This window comes from Chroicocephalus ridibundus, chromosome 10 (genome assembly GCF_963924245.1).
Source record: "Chroicocephalus ridibundus chromosome 10, bChrRid1.1, whole genome shotgun sequence".
In the NCBI taxonomy this organism is placed as follows: Eukaryota; Metazoa; Chordata; class Aves; order Charadriiformes; family Laridae; genus Chroicocephalus; species Chroicocephalus ridibundus.
In genome coordinates, this window is record NC_086293.1 from 4,062,590 (window position 1) to 4,083,601 (window position 21,012).

Genomic DNA, 21,012 nt, shown 5'->3' on the forward strand with positions numbered 1-21,012 from the left:
TTTTGCTGGGTGGGATTGTGCTATGTTAAGGAGAAAAAAATATTCCCTCCAGCAGCTGTATGTCATTAAAAATTACATATCAAAAAAAGTTTATTTTGTGATGTGTGGTTTTACCCTAGAGCAGATAGAATACATCAAAGAAGAGAAAATCCTCTCGATCCCTCAAGTGTCTGAGAAAAACATAACATTCTAACAAGAGGCCCAAAACTAGTGAACGTTTAAATAGTTTCTTGTAACTTTTAATGGCCCTTGGAGTATTACCAGCCAAAAAATTGCATCATGATTTTCCACAGACTTGTTCTTGAACTTTGTTGGATACTTAATTGCTCTATCATTTGACCTTGCCCCATCTTTAAAACATTAATTGTATTAGTTGCATAAGGCATGCGGTAGTTGTAAGTATCTTTTGGATTGTCAAAGGGCATATGCTATAAAACATCAATAATTTGTTGCTTATTTTTCTTCAGCTCTCTATTGATTTCATTTTCTCTGGCAAAGGTTTCATTTTCCTCTTAAGGGAAAATCCTGAATGATTCAAATGAGTACTCCCAAGGGACTTATTTAATCCACTTAATGAAACACAAATTGTTATGTGTTTCTGAAACAAATACACTATTAGGCTGTACAATTCACGTCCTCTAACAGCTATAAGATAATATTTTATATGCACCAGGGAAGTGAGGAGACTTCAGCTAACTTCGTGCTGTTTTAATACTGACCTATGGAGCTAATAACCGTGTTGTCCAAACCAATGGTCTCCAAACCTTTTCAACTGTGAACATCTGTTGGCAAAATCCTTTTGAGCACACAACCCCAAAATATGTATATTTATAAACTATACATATGTACTACTGTACTAATATATTATGTACATTGTAACACATACACTAGAAAAGGATGGGATAGAGAGGGGATCATCCCTGACGTGTGTGCACCCCCCTTCAGAGACCACTGGCCTAAACAGCGGCTGGAGGGGGCGAGTAAGAGCAGTATGCCCCCACCGTGCCTGGGCTTAGAAGACAGCCTAGTTCTCCTGCATGATCCACGCTTCCGGAGCTCCTCACATACACTGCTCCCAATCCCAGAGGACCCAACTGATCCAATCTTCAAATTCACAAGTCATTTAGGCATTTGACGGACTGCTCAAAAGGCTTTGTAATCAGTCATGCATGGAGTCACATCAATAAAACCTTGCCATACCAAAAAGGCAGATCCGGAAATGATTTCCTACCTAAATATGAATTATTATTTAAGTAGGCACCCAGCTGAAAACATGTAACTGATGAGCTGGATGATCTTATCTTAGCACCTCCAAGAATTGCTAAGAGTGTCTCCAGACTTTCTAGGGCCTTAGCAAAATAATCCAGTTGTTTCTTCGTCAGTGTGAGTTACAGATATGAAAAAGGCTTTATAAAGAAAACTCCAAACAAATCCCCCTTTTATAGAGCATTCCATCTGCAGACAGTACGGCAAGAGAATAGCATTTGTATGGTGCGGTTTTTATAGGACAAAACCAGACTAAAAATACCCCCGGAAATCTAAAGGAAGCCAATACAAATCATACAATTAGTGAGCCTCTAGGAAAACAGAATTGGCTTAAAATACGTATCTCCATTCATGTAACGCTGAAGAGGCAGGTCCCTAGTTAATCTCCAACAACTGCTATCGTAACATGGAAAGGTTTTTTTTATCTTGGAATACTCTTTAGAAATAATTGTGGGAGAACCGATGCACTTGAGTGAGTGACTTTACTCTAAATGAGCTTGTTATTGGTTTCTTCATAAAGGGGTACAGAAAAGACTACAAAATCTATGCCCCCTCTTGTGTATCTGAAGAACAACCTATTTCTCAACAATATTTTCTTTCTGACCAGCAAGCACACATTTTCCCTTCCCAGCTAAATCCTCACTCTAGTCCAATTAAAAGTCACACAAGGCAAATATGCGATTGCCTACATCTACTTGCCAGACACCTTATTGGTATTTCTGTTATTCCTGCCAACCAGTTTCCTATCATCTTTCATTTGAAGGCTCAGGTAGAACGCAAACATGAGAGACACAGTTACTGACAAAACTTCCTTGCATTGTGTACAGATGTGCAATTAAAGGTAAAAACTCAGGTATGTTTGTAACAGCAACATTTTTACGATGCAGATGATGTGCCGAACATGATTGAGTAACTTTGGGATTAATGACACACACACGCGAAGGTAGATTCACGCACCTTTCACCAAAGTGTGCTTGTCTGTGGGAGATGAGCGAGCAAGCACTCGAAGCTTTGGCCAGATTTTGTCAATCCGCTCTTGCTCAATCTGGAGGGGGGAACACAGAAAAAAACCCAAACCAGTAAAACTGTTAGCCCATGATGAGCAAAATGCAAAATATATTTCCATCCATATGTCAGATGATTCACTTCACTACTCAGATCTGCAACTTTTCTTCAAAAGCACGGAAAAATTATAACAGCTATCAATGCTGCAAATGAAGGCAAGGCCAAAAAAGGCAGTTTAGTACTACCAAAACCCAGCTGTTGGCTAACACAGGTAAATTTGCCACAGTGTCTCATCAGCCTTAGCATCTTTACGGATAATTCCACTCAGAATCGTGACTCTAGACATAGGGTAGTGGAGTTTCGTAAAGCTGATCAAGCACGTTTATAAGTAAAAGTGTGTTGTTCTAGCCTACACGTGCATCCAAGTTCTTCACTTCATTTTGTCACCAGCAATGGCAGAATTTTCTCTGTATACCAATAGCGACGAGGAGAAAGGATTCCAGCAATCGATGCAAGGAGTAAACGACTGTGTCCGTTCATTAGTGACAGACTCAAAGGCACAGCACAGAGTTTATTTTTTAAAGCTAACATCAGTAGCCCGTGTGTTAGCTCCATCTGTTATGAGGAGTTAAAAATCTTCCAAAGAACAGATTAATTTATGCAAATCACTGGAGTGAGTGGATATAGCAGTACATTAGGTAAAGTGGTATAAAATAAAGAAATGAGAGGAGCTCTCAGTCCAGATTGCATTTTTATGAGACAGACCTGCAAACTGCTGTTGAGTTCCTTCTCCTCTGTGCTAACAAACCTGCTTTTAACGTGCTTGGTTTTGATTTCTTATAGACTAGTGCTATGCACATGAAACTGATAGTGGCTCTGCATCGGGAAAAGGCTGCATTTTCAATGGCACTTGGAATTGCAAAAGGCTAGCAACAGAAAGAAGTAGCAACCTCTCCAAGCAGTCTTTACTGATATGAGGTACACATCAGTGCAGCAGAGACGACGTGTCAGTGTTCTCGCCTTTTTTAAATAACATATTCGTAATATGGATGGATTTAGTATATGAACTACCTCTCCCTTCTCATTTCGGATCCTTCTGTTAAACTCTTTCCCTTCAAGGCAGAGAAAGTCTTCTCCCGGATGAATGATTCCACATTTTATGGCAATGGCACGTGCTGTGTTGATGTTGTCTCCAGTGACCATGCGGACTGTAATTCCAGCTCGCTGGCACTTCCTTATGGCTTCTGGGACCTAAAAAGCAATACAAGAGGAAAGAAAATTCCTAGGTGAGAGACAAAATATGTCAGGTGTTTCCCATGAGAATATTCTGAGGCTAAGAAATTTATGAAGGAAGAAGAGACCTCAGACATGTTACGGCATACCACAGCTGCCTGAGCGCTACGGCACTGAGGTTACGCCCCAGGAAAGACAGATCTTGTATCAAGAAGCACACAAACTGTTTGTTAGATCAGTTGCCTGAAGCTTCTCCTGACTTTAATGAAAAGGGTTGGTCTGCAGCTTTTTTGACCTTTAGCATCAAGGTACAGCATGCTGAACTTAACATACTCAACAGACACGTAAAGATGAACTGAGAATACATGTATTTTGGGCAGAAAATGATCTGACTTCGGATCCAAACTCTCCTTTCAATAAGATTATCTAAAAAGTTATTATAATGTAGCACTATTACACTAATTCATGCATATCAATACATGGATATCAAAAGGTGGAATTCCTAAACATACAAGTTTAAAATTTCATGAACAATTTACATATTCTGAAACTGTAAAACTGAAACATGATTTTAGTTATGCTCCTTTCTGCATGAGACCAACTTTTCCTGCTGCAGAGTGTAAATACCAGTGAGAGAGAATTCAGTGTGTAACAGGGCCCACGAGATTAACGCAGAAGCTATACATTGAGACTGGGCATCATACACAGCTTATTTAAAAAAAAAGATTTATGCAATTAAAATGTATAAGAGCTAGGAAATTGATTCCTAATAATGAAATAAAGCTCTTTTAATAGAATTACTAGGGTATATGAAGTCAGTACCTATAGAAAGGCTACTTATGTATAGATCAATTTCAGATGGGGAAAAAAAATCTATTCCCTTAAACTGTATTATAATTAATGATAATTTATTAATTATTAATAAGTATCACTCTAACCAATGAGTGCTGTTTCATCATTATTAGGAAAGCATTATTTCTTCAAGGAAAAAAAACCCCAATATTATTTCACTTGGAAGAATAAGAAGTGTGTTTAACACTTCAAGAACCAAATAAAAAATTTTAAGAAACAAAAAAAATACTATTTCAGAGAGGGGATCAAAATGGCGACAATAGCAAAGCCTCACTAAAGCCTCGCTATATGGCACTGCCAGTTCAGTGCAGCTTGCTGATGACAACCTCTGTCAGAGATACAAGTGTACTCTAGAACTCAATGCCAATTAGAGTGGATTAATCTCACCCATTAGTCCAGAAACTATTACGAAAAGGAGCCCCCCCTACAACATTACACTGTTCATTTTGTGCATTTCTAGATATTTTAATTTCCTCTATAGCCGCAAGTATGTGACGCTGCTGAGGGCAGGACGTTGCCTTTTAGATGGCAAGCACTGCTCCAGTCCAGCGTGGCGAATGCTGGGCTGCTCCTGACTTCACGGGGCCAGAAAGGCTGTAGAGCCTGGAATCCACGTTAGACTGAAATGATACACCTTTAAACGATATTGTACATAATGACTATTCTGATCAGTGAATATTAACTTCACACCACGTTTCTGCATCTTTATTAAAGGCAGTTGTGAAACTTCTGTCTTCCAAAACGCCTCACTGAACTAACACCTAATTGAGGCTCAGACTCAGACTCTTCCCATGACAACAAAGAAAACCACTCCACCCTCAGCCTGCGCCCAGGGAACGCGCTGTTTGCAGAGTGACTCTCCGTCAATACGGATTACAGAACCAAGAGGAAAATTAAGGGACAGAGGTGTAACTTCCCATTTCCTCATCTCTACTAACTGAGAATATTCTTCCCACAAGTTGTATCCTGGAAACATTATTTGGACCTGAAGCCTTTTAACATTATGAAACAGACTTCTACGGGGAACATACAATCAGATTAAATCCATTACTTAAGCAAATGACTCCTGATTTACCCATTTTCCACATCAATAACCCTGACTGTATCCCACTTGCCAATTTGGAACGCCCTTTGCATCCACGCTTTAACTGTGGCGACCCTCGTGCATAGGATATGACAGATTTAGATGACTGTCTGTAAAACCAGAGTATGAGCCATGAAGGAGAAAAATAAATTACAGTGCAAACAGAAAAAAAAGTCTATTCCCATAAAGTGCCAGTCCTATTAAACAAGGTCATGGGAGGGCAACCTAGTTTCTAACACATCTCAAACTCACATATAACTAGAGAAATAATTCTGTTTTCCTCTTCTCTCATTTTTTTGGACAGCTGGTGGGTGGTATCTGATTTAATACTGTGTACAGTAATTACAGTTAAAATATTGTTCATATTTTTTTATTGCTGTAAGGAAGAAAGAGTGTTGGCAGACTGAGTGGGCAGTAGAAGCAGATATTTTCCATCAGTTTTTCAGAGCTTAAGTACACATTTTAAAATTTTCTGGTTTATCTTCTCTCTGCAAAGAAAACCTTCTAATGCCTGCATGCATGCAGAAACTAGCCAATGCAGCAATATCTATCAGAATCAGGTGACAAATAAGTAAGTGACATTTGGAAGTGATTTATGTTCATCTCCCAGAAATAACAGACTGTAGGCGTACATTGGCAAATGAGTATAAGCCAGTACAGGCTCATTAAAATCAATCCAGAAAGGCTGTCAAAATCAACAGAGAAATCTCTGCAGGAACAAGACATCATCCTATTTGTTCTTGTCTTTTATATTTATCAAAGAAAAAAAAAACCACAAAAAAAGAGATAAACATCAAGCAGGTAGCTGAGTGTTTGATAAAAACAGCTGCTCATAATGAATAAGCTAGTGACTGAATTAACCCAGGAATTACACAAAAGTCACGGGTGTCCAGTGGTTACACTCCACACAAAGCCGGTCAGCTGGCTGGGTATCGTTGAATAATTCATCCAAAGCATTTCTTTTAACGTACGGAGGAAATGCAACTGCAAGAAAGCTCCCAGCAATACCATCAGCAGAGAAACCACGCCAGCATCGCACCACTGACGCTGCAGGCATTCACCTATTCCAACTCTCCAAGGGCGCACCTGAGCAACGTGGAAACAAGGAGGCTACCATTCTGCACGTGTTGGCTCCAGCCATCGTCTCAGGGAAAAGGAAAACACTCAGCTATCCCCAGGAAAAGTGGGAATGTAATTTTAGGGAAGCTAAAGGCCGCCAGGATGGCGAAACTGGATCGTTCCATTGGAATTACCTAATCTATCACTTCTGTCAGAGTAAATTCTGATATCCATGAATACTGGGAATGTTAATAAAACACTTCCCACTTTAAAACAGTGAAAAGGGACAAGGAGGGAAAAAACCCAAATACCGAAGTCCCCAAACTCAACTGTAGGTATGACCAACATTTGGTAAAATTCTGAAATTATAAACATTTTATTGCACGTCTTGCAACGAAGTAAGAAGTGTTACTGCATACTCTGGTGTTAAACTACAAGAAATTCAATACATTATTCAAATAATTATCTAGAAATAAAATGTTTTCCTGCCTTCATCTTCTTTCATCCTTCACACAGAAGTCAGGCTTCACCTCTTTATTTTTAGCAACACCATTCATTTTTACCTCAAGCTCTTAAGAAAATATTCCCTACGAGATGAGAGCGGTTCTCTTACAAAACACACTCATAATAACGACATGAAAGGATAGTTTGCAGCTATTTTCAATCATAACTGCAAATCCCACTGCTACCCGTTCCCTCCGTCTGTCATAGCACACGTAACCTGGCTTACGGCTATTTTCTAACAACACGGATCACGAGTCAATGTCGTGCGGGAGGGGAAGAGGAGGGATTCACCCTTCTAGTGGTCACTGACGGTTACAAACTTCATGAGGTTATATATACGTGCGCTACAGCATCAAGGCATCACTGCAGACAGAACGTTTTAAGAATGTTTTTAAATATTTTTAAAGACTTGCAATGTCAGGTGTAGGGACAGATGGATTAGCAGCAAGAGACCATCTGATGACAGATAAAGGGAATGCTGTTTATCTGATGATTACAGAGCTAAGGAGTTTATCACACAGTTTCCACCTAAGCAAGATTTACTTTATATTATAACCTTCTTGATGCTGAAAAAAACCCTACAAAAGTCCATTACCACACAAATCATGGTCACGCAGTTGGTACCGGCACCTGATATAATTAGATCGTGCTAGTTTCCAAAGTTACAGCAGTCAGAAGTATGTAAAAGCCTACTTTATAAAGGACTCGGAGAAAAACAAATCAGATTAATTTATACTTTGGATGTTTTAGTAAAAAAAATAATTTCCTAACTTGTCTAGCATTGCCACCAAGTCTCAGTGGATCAAACACAGAGATTTAGACGTGATTAAAGAAACATCCAGCAATAACGTAAAATGAGACAGAAGAATAAAAGAGACAGGGATTGGTACCAAACTACTTTTTGCAGCACCAGAACCCACTCGTTTTGTATAAGAGAAATTTGAGTTATCTTCCAACGGCCTTCCTCAAAAGCAGATCACGGTCATCAATCCCCTACTGGAACAGGGGCAGAATGGAAGAGAGGGTTTCCTGGAGCAGAAGAGGAGCGCAGTGACGGCTCCCCCCACCCGCGGGAGGCGCGGGGGTGGGATCCCTACCCTGCAGCCACGGCCACACGCTCGCCGCTGAGTCAGAGAGAAAAGCACTGGAGGAAGAGAGCGGAAATGCGAAAACGCCTGCATTTTATCCTCAGCACTTTCGACTTCGGGACTTACCTCCCGTCACTGTTTCTAAACTGTGAAATGGAATTAATTCTCCGTTGTCAAGATTAATTATGAAGCACCTTGTACATAGGTCAGAAACAAAGGTTCTGCTTCTTAATCTGCCCTTTGTATTGCTGTAGTAACATAACGTACAAGTTTAGTGTAGCAGGCACATGCTTCCAGTCTGCACACCCTACCCTGATTTTCTCCGTTTAATCGAGTTGAAACTTTAGTCGTATTTTTACAAGGCATTTACATATAGTATCCATGAAATCTGCAGCCGTTCCATGGCAAAGCTTTTCCTTGGCCAAATACAAAATGAAAAACATTTTTCCTGAGTAGGCACCAGTTACAATGTTCAGACACTTGGTGAAGTGGCAACTGCGCGCAATTTCTGTGGAAAGTGAGCACGCTGCAGTCACCATCACGGCAATTACAATTCCTGCACGTCTTCTCTCTACTCTCAGAGTTGCATATCACCGCGTTACTTAAAGGAATATTCTTTAATATCTGGGAGCGTAATAAAACCTCTGCTGATCAGTCCTCCTGCATACTGCTCCTTGGGAGAAGGTTAAGTCCTCTCAGTCCCGTAGTTCAAAAAGCCCTATTTTGCTTTATTTAAATATGGTTGATTAATAGCTGATTTTTTTATCAAGTTAATGATTTGACTTTTTATCAAGTGAAGTCTATTTCCAAAGCTCACTTCTATCTTCTTTGATGTAATTAATTAAAAAAAAAAAAAAAAAGATAAAAACTGCAAGAACTGTAGTTCATTTTATGTTCAGTTCTCTGAGAAATGCTTTATAATGTCAGGATTTGCTTTACCTCTGGCCTTACTGGGTCTTCAATGCCAACAACACAGATGCAAGTCAGGTCAGACAATATGTCGTTTTCGTTGTCCCAGTCAGGCTCCGGGCTGCTGCTGAAGTCTCGGAAAGCAACACAGATCGTTCTCAGCCCATCGCAGGCCATAGGTTCAATCACTTTCTTCACCATTTCGTCTCGGTCACGTGGTCTGAAGATGCGAGGTTCACCAGCTGCATTAAGGATCCTGGAACATCTTTTTTATTTATAAAAAAAAAAAAAAAAAAAAAAATTGGTGGCATATTTGCACGACTGCTGAAAAGTGTTTCCTTGTGTCAGCTTGTTTCATTCAATACTTTCTTTTTTTGATGGCAAGTTTTAAATTTTTGGTGTAAACTTCTAGATTAAACAAGAAGATTCACTACTGAAATATCAGAGACAATTTGTTTGTAACTTATTACAGCGACAGCAAGAGCCCTTCATCCATTATTTCCTCAATACCCATGTAATTAATGAGCTGACAAATTACAATGAAACTGAAAAATCCTTATTTTCCAAATGGGTTGAACGTAACGAATCCATTTGTAAACTCCCGAATGTAGACCCAATTCTTTGGCTAGCCAACGATAAGAAAAACAAGCCAGTTTTGCAAGAGTGGGCACTTGAAAAAAAATGAGAAAAGAACAGTAACAGCTTATTCTATTAAAGTGTATCGTATTTCTACCGTAAGTAGCACATTCCAAATACCGAAATTCCCATGTTTGTCTTCTTAGTGTTAGGATGTTTTGCATTTTGGAAAAACACAGGAACTAACCCATTGAACTTACTTCTTCAGAACAATTTCAGAAGCTCCTTTGCTGTACATTCGGAAGCTACCGTCTGGCATTTTAATGACAGTACTCATTGACTTTCTGACAGAGTTGAACGTGTAAACTTTATAGAGTTTCTCCTCAGGGATGAGGTTCCGAACAGGCTCATAATCCTGCTTCAAATCCAGGACAAATCCCAAGAGGCCACACTCCGTCTTATTGCCCACCTGGCGAGGCAGGCCACCCTCCTTCTCTGGTGGCTGGAGAGAAGAAAATACGAGATATTAATTGCTCTAATGATAAGCAGTATACAGTGCCTTCTGAACAATTAACAACAAAGTTACAGCGTACAGTTCAAGATCTGAAACTCTCAGTGTACAATCATGTGACTTCCGATTTTTAAAAGCCAGCAAAAAACCCCTAGAGCTTTAACAGACTCACAAAGAGGAAAATTTCTCCAGACAAACAGCTCCATTTGCTCTCTTGCATTTCTTTTCTTTGGAATTAGCTATTGGCAGTTGAATAGCTTGTGACGGTTAGGCAATACATCATTAAAAATGAAATAGCGTTCTTTAGGTTTAAAAGTAATTAATTCTCATTTGTCACAAAGCAAGTATTTCCTTTTCTGGCTTGCTTAGCATTATATTGTTTTGCTGACTTTCATGCTTGTAACCGTGACTTAAAGAAAGATCTTTCCTTTTTTTTTTTCCTGCCAGGCATTTTTTATGTAAAAATAGATCTGCACCTAATCATAACAGTAAATCTCACCAAACGAACAAACAAACAAACAAACAAACATTTCATTTACAAACTTTCTCGGAGATGCAATACAACCCCACAAAAAGTTCCTGTGTTGTCAAGACCCCACGCTGACTTAAAGCAACCCACGTATGAGCTACAGACTCTTGATAACTTACATTTTCTTGTACTCTGTTGAATTAGCAAAGTGTTGCTTAAAGTATAGTTTAGCCCTAGCTTACGGGAAGCAAAAGAAGGGCGAGTCCTTTCACAACTTTATTTTGCACTGAAAACAGGTTTTGATTTGACTCAAGACACAACTGTACGGCATCATTTTCAATGTGACCTCCAATTTTTGCCTCACATTTTGCAGAATTAGGACTGCAGGACTATATTCAGAATCCATGTTTAATTTCACTATAGACTTTAAAATCCAGTCTACTTCAGAAATGGGATTCCTAAGGAAATGGAATTCCCTACATTGCCCCTCAGTGGGACGAGGGGTAATGTAGGGAGTGATTAAAATTGCAAATCAGTAATCCTACTTAGATTTGAATTCTTGCAACAGCCACAAAAAGGGAAAAGGGGATCTTTAAGAAAGCATTAGCAAGTAAGTTAAGTATTCCAGATAACCTCCAATTGCAGCTAGTTTAAAAAATGAAGGTCAGATAGATACTAATAGACTGGTCTAGAACCGAAGTAAGCAAATAAACACAGATTCTCCACGAGAATCCTCTTTCTATCACCAGGAAAATATACACCCGGTGACAGACAGATTAATGTCATTTCTTTTTCACAGAGATGCATCTATGGGGAGCAATACTTAATAATCTAGAAATCTCCGTCTTGAACAGATTATCCTTCCAAAAAGAACTGTAACATCTTTCTTCTATACGAACCATCATTTTTACTGATTTATATGGGTCATATTTGTATTTCTGTGACATTTTAGCATTACTCCAGGGTCAATGTAAAACACTGACACTCAGCAAAAATGCTAATAAGATGTTTTAATTTTATTATACGGTATAAAAATTTGCCCTGCTATAATCCCATTATACTGTGATGTAACTTCCCTCTGGATTCTCAAATTCACTTAAGAATCCCTAATTTAAAACCCAAGAGCTTGTAGTTATGTGTATCTGGAAGGATTGTTACATTCAGCGGATATGAAAATCTGTTAGGAGTCAAAAGATACCCTTTAAAACACACTTTTGTTTAAACAAATTAGGTTCATTTTCATGACATTGCTGGCACACAGTTCCTGAGGCATGCCAAGAACTTCAGGTTTCTCAAGGCACCAGAGTAATTGACTTCACTGCCTGGGTCGTGATGCTCGGAAAGGCTGATTTCTCTGTGCACATCAAATCAAACTCCTTCCATTTTAGATCTAAATCCGCAGCTATGCTTTGCTTCTCTCTGCCACTGAAGTCCGTGAATCTCAACACTGACTTAAGTGGGAATGTGAGCAAGCCGCTAGGGAACGCACACCGGAAACCAATGGAAGACATCAATTTCTTTCCATCAGAGACATAGAATCCAAGACAATAGTCAATTTATGCATATGTTTTCACCATGACCTGGTGTGAATGGATATTGAGAAAATAAAAATCTACCCTCATTTCACCAGACAGAAACCCAAATGCTAGCGGCCTCCTAAAATTATTTTTATTTCCACAAAAAGTAGATCACACTCTCCTCTTCTTACAGTGGCCTAAAAATAGATTTCTTTTAGCGAATATCTTTTGAATGCAAAGACGTAAGCAAGGGGAAAAAATACCAGCGAGAAGAAAATGAACAGACATTTCAGAAAGGTTTCAAAATCTCACAAGTGGCCACCTCTCTCCAGAGCAGCTGCTGCCTCCATACTCTTTGTACGTTGCATTATAACAAAGCATATGGTGGTGAGAGCTGGCAAGGAGCGCTTCCTTTCCTGCACTGTTTCAGCTCAAAACCTATATGCCAAAACCAGTCTCCTCGCAGATTGTTCTTGACAATCCTTTGCAGAAGCTGCTGGCTTTTCAAACTTCCTGCTGTGCTGTGTCTAAATTTATTTACTGCTGACATCTGCAGTTTATGTCACCTGGAAAACAATTAAAAGGACAATCCAGAGGGGTTACTTTGAATAATTAACTAGGAGCAACTTCACTGACTCCTCGGAGAATGAAAGCTCTTTGACAACATATGAGAGAAAGCCTTTGAACTGTGATTTGCAAACCGGAACTTAGTCTTTTGGAATGCTCCGTTTCCCAACGAAAGAGCTTTTGCTACTCACAAGACGGCTACGGACTGTACAATCTGCTACTAGAGAGAGACTCATCCAATATCTTCCTCCAACAACTACTTTCCACCAATCCCTGTAAAAAGTTTTCAAATGTTTCTTCCCAGCCTTTGTATTATTTATGTAATAATATTTCAATTGTAAGCAAATACTTGCACGCAAACCAAACTGCAGACAGATGTTAAAAAAAAAAAAAGTTGCTACAACTATCAAATCAAAATAGGTTTCTAGGTCAAAGTACAGCTGTATTATTAAGGCTTAAAAATACCGACCCAAAAGCTTGTATTGACCTAATACTGACTTTGGATTACAAAAGGAATTTTCAGAATTATTTCACTGGAAAATAATTGTCTAATAAAATGGGTTAAGAAGGACGACAGACAAAACTGTGGGCATAACTTAATGACGTGCTCCAACCTTTCAAATTTGATTAGGAAATTATAATGCTTCCATTTTTACCATAACACTTACGAAGGCTCATTTTCCTCATTGCCCCTTTTGATGTGAGAAGAGAGGACAAGGCAAGAAGATTCAAGCAGTCTTTCCAAATTAAAATTTTAGAATGGCATATATTATCTGAAGTCTTCATTTGTTTTATGTTATTCTCCTGTGTTCTACAGATTGATCTACTCCTTCTGAATAATGATGACTGTAAATACACCCATTTTCTTAAGATAAAAAATGCACTTTGCTAGAATATTATATGTGTATCGAACGCTCCATTTCAACTCAATTCACAATAGGCAGAGAGAGGAAAATACACTGCTTAAATTAAATTGTGAATTTTTTTCCCTTTATTTACTCAAAAAAGAGAAAACAGAACAGGATGTGCAGGAATTTTCTCTGTATATTTAAACCTTATAAAAATGTTTAAATTATAATAAATATAAAATTTAAACTAACTGAGAAGGATGAACGCTGTTCCAGCCATGTAATATTTTTATTTTTTAATTCCCAATCCATAAAAAGGAGAACTACTAAAAAACTATAGTACTATCAAATCGAGAGACATTCCCTTGTTACACGATTTGAGTCAAGGGTTTGATGGCAGCCATCTAAAGCAAGACTAAAACATACTAAATTTATAATCAAATGGATCAGCTTTTTGTAGATACAAGTTAATTCAACTATTTCAAGCTAAACCAAGACAGATTTAGAAATTACTGTTTATCTTAGAGAAAAACTTAAAAATGAAAGGGGTGAGTTCTTTTTAGCCAAGGATTAAGAATCTAGAACTATGTTTGACTAATTAAAGTTTTCAATTACAAAATGGGTAACGGTTTCAAAAGACGTGTTGACCGGGCGTAAGAAAGCAGCAATCCTAGACACGAGCTGTTCCGGCTTCCATTTACGATTCCCCCGGGTGCTGGTACCTCCAGAAGCTCAACAGCACCACTGCTTTTTCTGCCATTCCCCCACTCCCCCAGACCCTTCACCACAGCTATGGTCTGGACTCCGGTTGCCAAAAACCGGCAACAAATTTGCTTTATCTTCCGTTTTGTTCTTCACGCCGTATCGTGAGAGTATGTATTGTTTCCTAGCTGTACCCCGCTCCACACAACTACGCAGGAACGCACAGCCCTGCAGAAGAGCGCAACAGAAACGCCATCAGCCTGGAAACAGGCTGCAATTTTGACACGCAAAGGTTCTCTTTCAGAAATTTTTTTTCCACTTTCAGTTATTGTTTAGAAAGCTTACTTAACAATCCTGTCTGACTTTTCTCTTCCCAAAGTGTACTGTGGAACTTTCCCTTGGTTTTACTGAACTTCTGCCCACGTTATACTTTCAGCGCTATCCCAGTGCACAGCATACTGCTGGCTTTCCGGGCAGAACACAACTGGCGTATTAATTACACGCACGACGAGGATAATGCTAATTAACCAAACTCCAAACATTCTATTAGAATTCTTGAAAAATCTTTTTGTCGATTAAAACAAAGAAAAACAAAACGTCAACCTAAAGATAAATTTCACTACAGACACTTGGCATCAGCCCTATACTGTTAAAATGTTATGAATTTAATTTCCTAAGGTCTTTAGTTAGGAATAAAAGTTCTCTCTTTACATCTTTTCTTTATATCTTGTGCAGATTCTGATCTTTGCTGCCCCTGAGGACACATCTAGAGTAGTATTATTGACTTGACTGATGAGGAAGAGCACAATTTGCCCTCAGACTGTATAGAATTTTAAGTAGTTTTTCATGTTAATGATGAATAATGTTACCTCTGTGTAATACAGAGCATAGAAAGCAACACACTTTCTGAAAATACATATGCTATTTTACAACCCAGAATCATCAATGCAAGGCACAGTGCTGTTGAATTTCAGTTAAATTGAAGTCAAAAGACAGTCTGACCTGGGGTCAGCGTAAGGGATTGAAAAAAACCCAACCAGTTAACAACTTGGAGCTGGTTGTGTAATCAGTCTGGCATCCGAAGAAACAGGCTGCGTTAACCTTTTGTACCATTCTGATCTCTCTCACTGCATTTAAAGGCCAACATTTAAAAGTTTAAAGATTTGATTTATTTTTTTTTTAGTTCTTATGCACACTGCTGAGTAGACTAACATAGGTGTTCCCATTCACTTATGCCTGTTCATCAGAAAGTAGTTTATCTTCTTTTTACCTTCAGAGGATTAAAACTTTTTATACGCTAAACTGACACATATCTCTTCCTTTATTTCACTTCAAGCTCAAGCAAAGCATTTCAATTCCAAAGAACTAGAGGTCCCTTAAGGGTGGTGAGCTTCTGAAGTCCCAACTTTAATCAGTTTGTTCCATAATGCATCATCTTTTGGGTCCCATGATGACACATTCATAATTTCAAAGCCTATGGTATATTTGGCTTTAAACCAGACAACAACGAATGTTTGTGAACCCTTCAATAGATGCTGTTCATGCTCCGGTAACAAAGACTGTCTATATTTTCTAAATATAAGAGATTTGTGTTTCACAGGCTGTGTAATGGTGTTACGCGGTGCTGTAGAGAAGCCAGAAAAACATTGTAGGGTGGCATGCAATATGTTTTGAGGAATGCTAATACAGCTCATCTGAAATAATAAAGTTATAGGCTTAAACAAGGAATTTGATTGTGGAGAGTTTCTGACAGAGCAGACTCAGAGGAAAAAAAAGAAGACATTCACTTCTAATGGTGGCGTATATTTTGGGCTCGAGGATTATCAAGAGCATGTTTTGTAGGAAAAACAATCAGACAGGAAGAATCAAACTGAAAGTAACGGGAGAAGGGGAAGCGTTTTCAGTAAATTCCCCCTTTATTACCAAGTCGCTCACATTTTCTTTTAATACTTCCTCCATGATGTACACACTTAACATCTCCAGCACAGACAGGAGGACATGGAATGTTTGAATCCAAAATCAGTGGAAGGAACAGGATTAAGAGGAAAAAATGCTTTTACACAGACGTGTACTGGTAATCAAGCACGTCAGCAGTACTCCCTACCATAAAATAGTTCTAAAAGAAAGGAGTATGTAGAGAGGGAAATAATAAATGGATCTCATAAATAAATAAATACCTGAAATGTCACGACTGCTGCCCTGAATTGACGTGTGTCCCATGTTTCTATTCTGAAAAGACTGTAAAAGGGGTTACACCAGGTAAATCCTTTTGGTTCCCATCATCCGCCAAACCCCAATACCCACAGCAGCTCCATTTCCTGGGAAAACGTGCACCAAGTCAGTCACGGCAAGTTCTCCCTGTCTACGCTCTAGGCACCAGCAGCCACCACCAGAAGCCTATCAAAATCAAGGCAACTTACTCCAACTCCTGACTGAGAGGCACTGATTTGTTAGCCAGCCTGATACATCCCAGATCTAGACAACCTAAGAGGAAAGCACTGGAAACATGTTTCAGCACTCACAAGAGATACAAAATCTGAAGACTACAATGAGAAATGTAAACATTGTGTAATGGTAAACTTATACATTTGTAAGTTATTAACTAATACTAGTGGCCAGTGCGGCTGCCTTCTCACCGAACCAGCTACTGTACAGCCCCTTAATTACTGCATTTAGACCTCCAAGCAACAGCAAAACCGTAGCCTCAAAAGTCCATTTATATCGCATGTCAAGCCTAAGTCGGGACCCCAGCCTGCCGGCAGTTCAAATTGTTAAAGCCGTAAGATAACCTCCGTATGCCTCATGGATCGAGGCTGGCCAGGACGCCCTGCTGAGCTCAGTTACAGCGTCTCAGCAAGAAACGAGCAGCGATGGAGAAGCAGCAGAAGAGATTCCCCACCACTGCTCAGACCCGCGTCACCCGGCAGCTGGCACGAAGCAGGTCCTCAGACGAGCGACAGCAGTGTCTCTGGCCCTGCGCCCCAGCACAGGCCCCTGTCTTGTTATTCAAAAGCCATTTAACCATCAGATCTGCTCAAATTTCCCAGGAAGTTGATAAAAGGAATTTTTGACTCATTACCGTATCGGGTGTAAGAAACAACATATTTGCACAGCAGCCAGAACAACGCAGTTATTAGGTACAAGCGGCATAAACAGATCTACCACAACAGTTGGAGGATATTCAAATCCAGGCTTCCTGCATGAGATTAGCTCTGATGCAGGCTAATTATTTAATTTTTAGGAGGATAATTATTTAATATTTTTTTCCTATTATCTAAGACAGACCTGAAACTGATGCAACAGTCTATTTAACTAATGCAATGCTGCGGTACCATGTAATTCTCCTTGCTTGCGCCTGAGACGGATACAAGCTTGTTCAGATATAACGTTATATAAAAACAGCGGTTTTCAACATCTCTTGTTGCCTCAAATAACAGCAAGGCAATAAGCATATAAAAAGGGGCCAGCTGTAATTGTGTAATGTATCAGAGTGACACTTCCCATCAGCGTGGCAAAGCGAAGAGAGCGGCAGTGATGCGGCTCCGCGAATACGGACTCGCGCTTGTTTCAGCTCACATAACAGGAACAGGGGAAAAACGATACTCTCCATAAACTCCCCCGAGAGTGATTATGAAAGAAGATGAAATCATGCATGAAGAACAGACTGAAAGGCTGGTGTGACAGTCTCTACTCCCTCTCTCATCGACTGCTACCTATTTTTACATTCAAAGAGAGCTCGTACTTTGCCCTTAATTTTAATAGCCAATAATTAAATTACCCTTTTGGTTTGAAAGGCAAATTTATCTTTGATTCATTTGAATAATAAAAGGATGAGGCCACAAAATACTACCGCAAACGTGAAAATTGTTTCTTCTTCTCACTGGCTAAAGGTAGAAGATGCGTGTGTCAGTCCTGTATACACCTTGCACAGAAGTACAGAGCAGTGGAGACGGGCAGGCACCAGCCTCCCTCTTTTGGGAGACCACCTAAGCCCAGTGCCCGGCGAAGCGGGTCCAACTACAGCAGGTCGCTCCAGTCCAGCCGGGTTTTGAACGCCTCCAGGGAGGGAGACCCCACAACCTCTCCTGGCAACCACCCTCACAGTAAAACATGTTTTCTCACGTTTAAATGGAAATTCCTGTGCTTCAATTTGCTCTCATTGCCTTGTTGCCTTTCACTGGGCACCACCGAGAAGAGTCTGACTCCATCGTCTTTACTCCCTCCCATCAGGTACTCAGACACACTGATAAGGTCCCCCATGAGCTTTCTCTTCTTCGGGCTGACCAGTCCCTGTTTTCTCAACCTCCACCTTGCTTGTCAGGCACTCAGCCCCATCATCCACATCATTAACGAGGTGATCGAGTACTGGCCCCCTGATCACTTGGACACGCCATTAGTGACGGGCTTCCAGCTGGATTTGCTGTCACCACACCCAGCAGCTCCGCCAGGTTTCCATCGACCTCACTTTTCTAGCCCGTCCTTCATCAGTTTTTCAGTTCGCTCTCAAGAGCAGAGGATGCAAGTTGAAAAGACAGACAAAACATTTACCTTGTCAGTGCGTAAATTTTCAGACCTGCAAAATGTTGACCCGTATGAGCATTTTGCGCTATTCATGAGACTATTACTCCTAGATACAAAGAACTTGTTAGAACTAATTAGAACAAAACCAGTTATTTCCTTCAGCTTCACAACCAGAGAAAAAGGGGGACAGCTATCGTAGAAGCCATATTTCAGGTAGTTAAGAAAGCTAAATTTAACTACTTTCATCTACGTAATTGATTTAATTGGGCCCAGAGCAAGGATTTTGGATCTCAAATTATGAAAACATTAACTGATAACTTTTTAAAATTAATAGTAGCTTTTCATAAAGTCCTGCACGTGTAACTGAACAATACTTATTCTAAGGAACCAAACACTGACATGTATCTCATATTTATACGTTACAGCTTATTAGCGACTTCATAATCAAAAGACATGCCACACGAGTTACTCCTTTACAGTTCTCTAAATCAAGCTTTTTCTTTTTGTAATAAATACTCTACATTTAAAGATTAAAATTATTAAAATAGAAGGTTGGATGACTTTTAATATAAAAAAATCATTTAAAAAAACCTCAATTCAAAATGACAACAATTCATGGCTGAATTTAAACAGAAGTACATTAATACACCACATTACAGCGCAAAGAATGAACTCTGCCTTGTTATGACACTACTGATTAATCATAGATACGATCAGGGCACTCCAGCCTTGGTGTTTCCAGATTAGATTAAACTGAATTTTACAGAAGCAGATTTTTCTCCACATGTTTCCCAGAAGAGTCTTGGCATATTTATTATAGTATAAGATGTTATTCCTCTGTATGTAGAGACTTCCCTATTGTTGTTGATCAAAACCATTCATATGTTCCATTATAACTTATTATTTAATGAAAACCTGGCTCTCAAATTTTGAAATTAATGTATTCCATTTCCAAATTTGGACACTAAAAATCTCCAGTTACATTCCCAGGGAATTCACTGGCAATTGTTAGATTTATACTAGTGCCATCACGGCTTTGTTTAAGAGCAACAAGAACTGTTGACAAGTAACCTATATAATCAAAATAATTAGACATAGTAATTGTTATTAACTTACTTTAATTAACAACCAATTTACTTTAAATATAGTCTAAGTACGAGGTTTCAGTTAAAGCTAGCTGTAAAGACAGCAGGAAGCACGTGTTTCTCCCCTATTAACAATATCATTAGAACACAGACCAGAGTGGCAATGCGACATTTCTAAACCAAATTGATTAAAATTAAGACCAGATTAATGATTTTATAACTTTCTGATAATTTGTCCCATATATTTGCTGTATTTCGCTGTATTTTCATGAATGACAAACAAGCTGAACATTCTTCTTGAAGTGCAAAAGAGAAATTGCACTTAATTGCAGAATTGTAATTGGTACCTCCGTAATGACAACCCAAACATCTGCTACCTTGTTTTGGATCTATTAAACTGAGGGTTTACTGCGTGCTGTTGTTAGACTGGCTTAATGAGTGCTGCAGATGCAGAAAACTGAGACAGGAGACAAACTGAACAACGCTGAGCTCATCAGGTAGTGAAAATTTAATTTCAAGGCAACGCCTGCAGTTTAAAAAGTGTATTTCCAAATCAGAACCAATACTAGGGATTTACATGGTTTTGCCAACATTAAAAGCATTAATACATCTATTTTAGGGCCGAAACCTCATCTTTTAGATTTGAGGAAACAGAGATACATGTTCTTTAGTTCCAGCACTGACCTAACCAGCAACTGCACGTTTGGAAAACGTCCTTTGAGTCACTGTAGTACACACCCTAGTCACCTACCAGCACTTTCCCCCCCAGCGTCTCAAGACTTTCCCTCACCAAGGCTGCCTCTGACAACCTTATTCAATGTTCCTGAGCACGTTAGCATCAAAATTACAGTTACATAATCTTCCTCACTTTTAATTAACTAGTTAACTCTAATCAAAGTCACGTTTTTTTAAGAACGCCTCCACCAGCAGTCTGGAGTGCTTCTTGTGCATGCTTTCTACTAGCCAACCCACGGGAATTTCAGCCACAAAGTTGTGGAACCACACCATCTATTCCACCGTATCTAAACAGACCGACTCTCACGTTAATCCGCATAACCTTCTCTGTGCGTTTTATTAATTGGAACTGGAAATGTTGTAGTGCACTGTAGACATTAAATCATCATTTTAGGCTACTGAATTGGGAAAAAAGCCCCAAGCCCAAACAGCCCCACTATCTGAAAAATGTGTGCTGGGATAATGACCACAGTGTACAAGA

General features: G+C 39.3%; 1 protein-coding gene across 12 annotated transcripts in view; it reads right to left on the reverse strand.

The window, feature by feature from the left end:
* ATP2B2 (ATPase plasma membrane Ca2+ transporting 2) overlaps positions 1-21,012 on the reverse strand; it is a 429,063-nt gene that overhangs the window by 41,280 nt on the left and 366,771 nt on the right. For all 12 annotated transcript variants that reach the window (XR_010072835.1, XM_063348415.1, XM_063348414.1 and 9 more), the window contains 4 exons: positions 9,837-10,078; positions 9,031-9,265; positions 3,343-3,522; positions 2,224-2,311 (listed from right to left, as the gene is read on the reverse strand). Coding sequence is in view for 11 of the 12 variants with exons in the window: in XM_063348415.1 (XP_063204485.1) it covers positions 2,224-2,311; positions 3,343-3,522; positions 9,031-9,265; positions 9,837-10,078 (745 nt within the window). In the remaining variant the exon portion in view is untranslated. The remainder of the gene's footprint in view (positions 1-2,223; positions 2,312-3,342; positions 3,523-9,030; positions 9,266-9,836; positions 10,079-21,012) is intronic.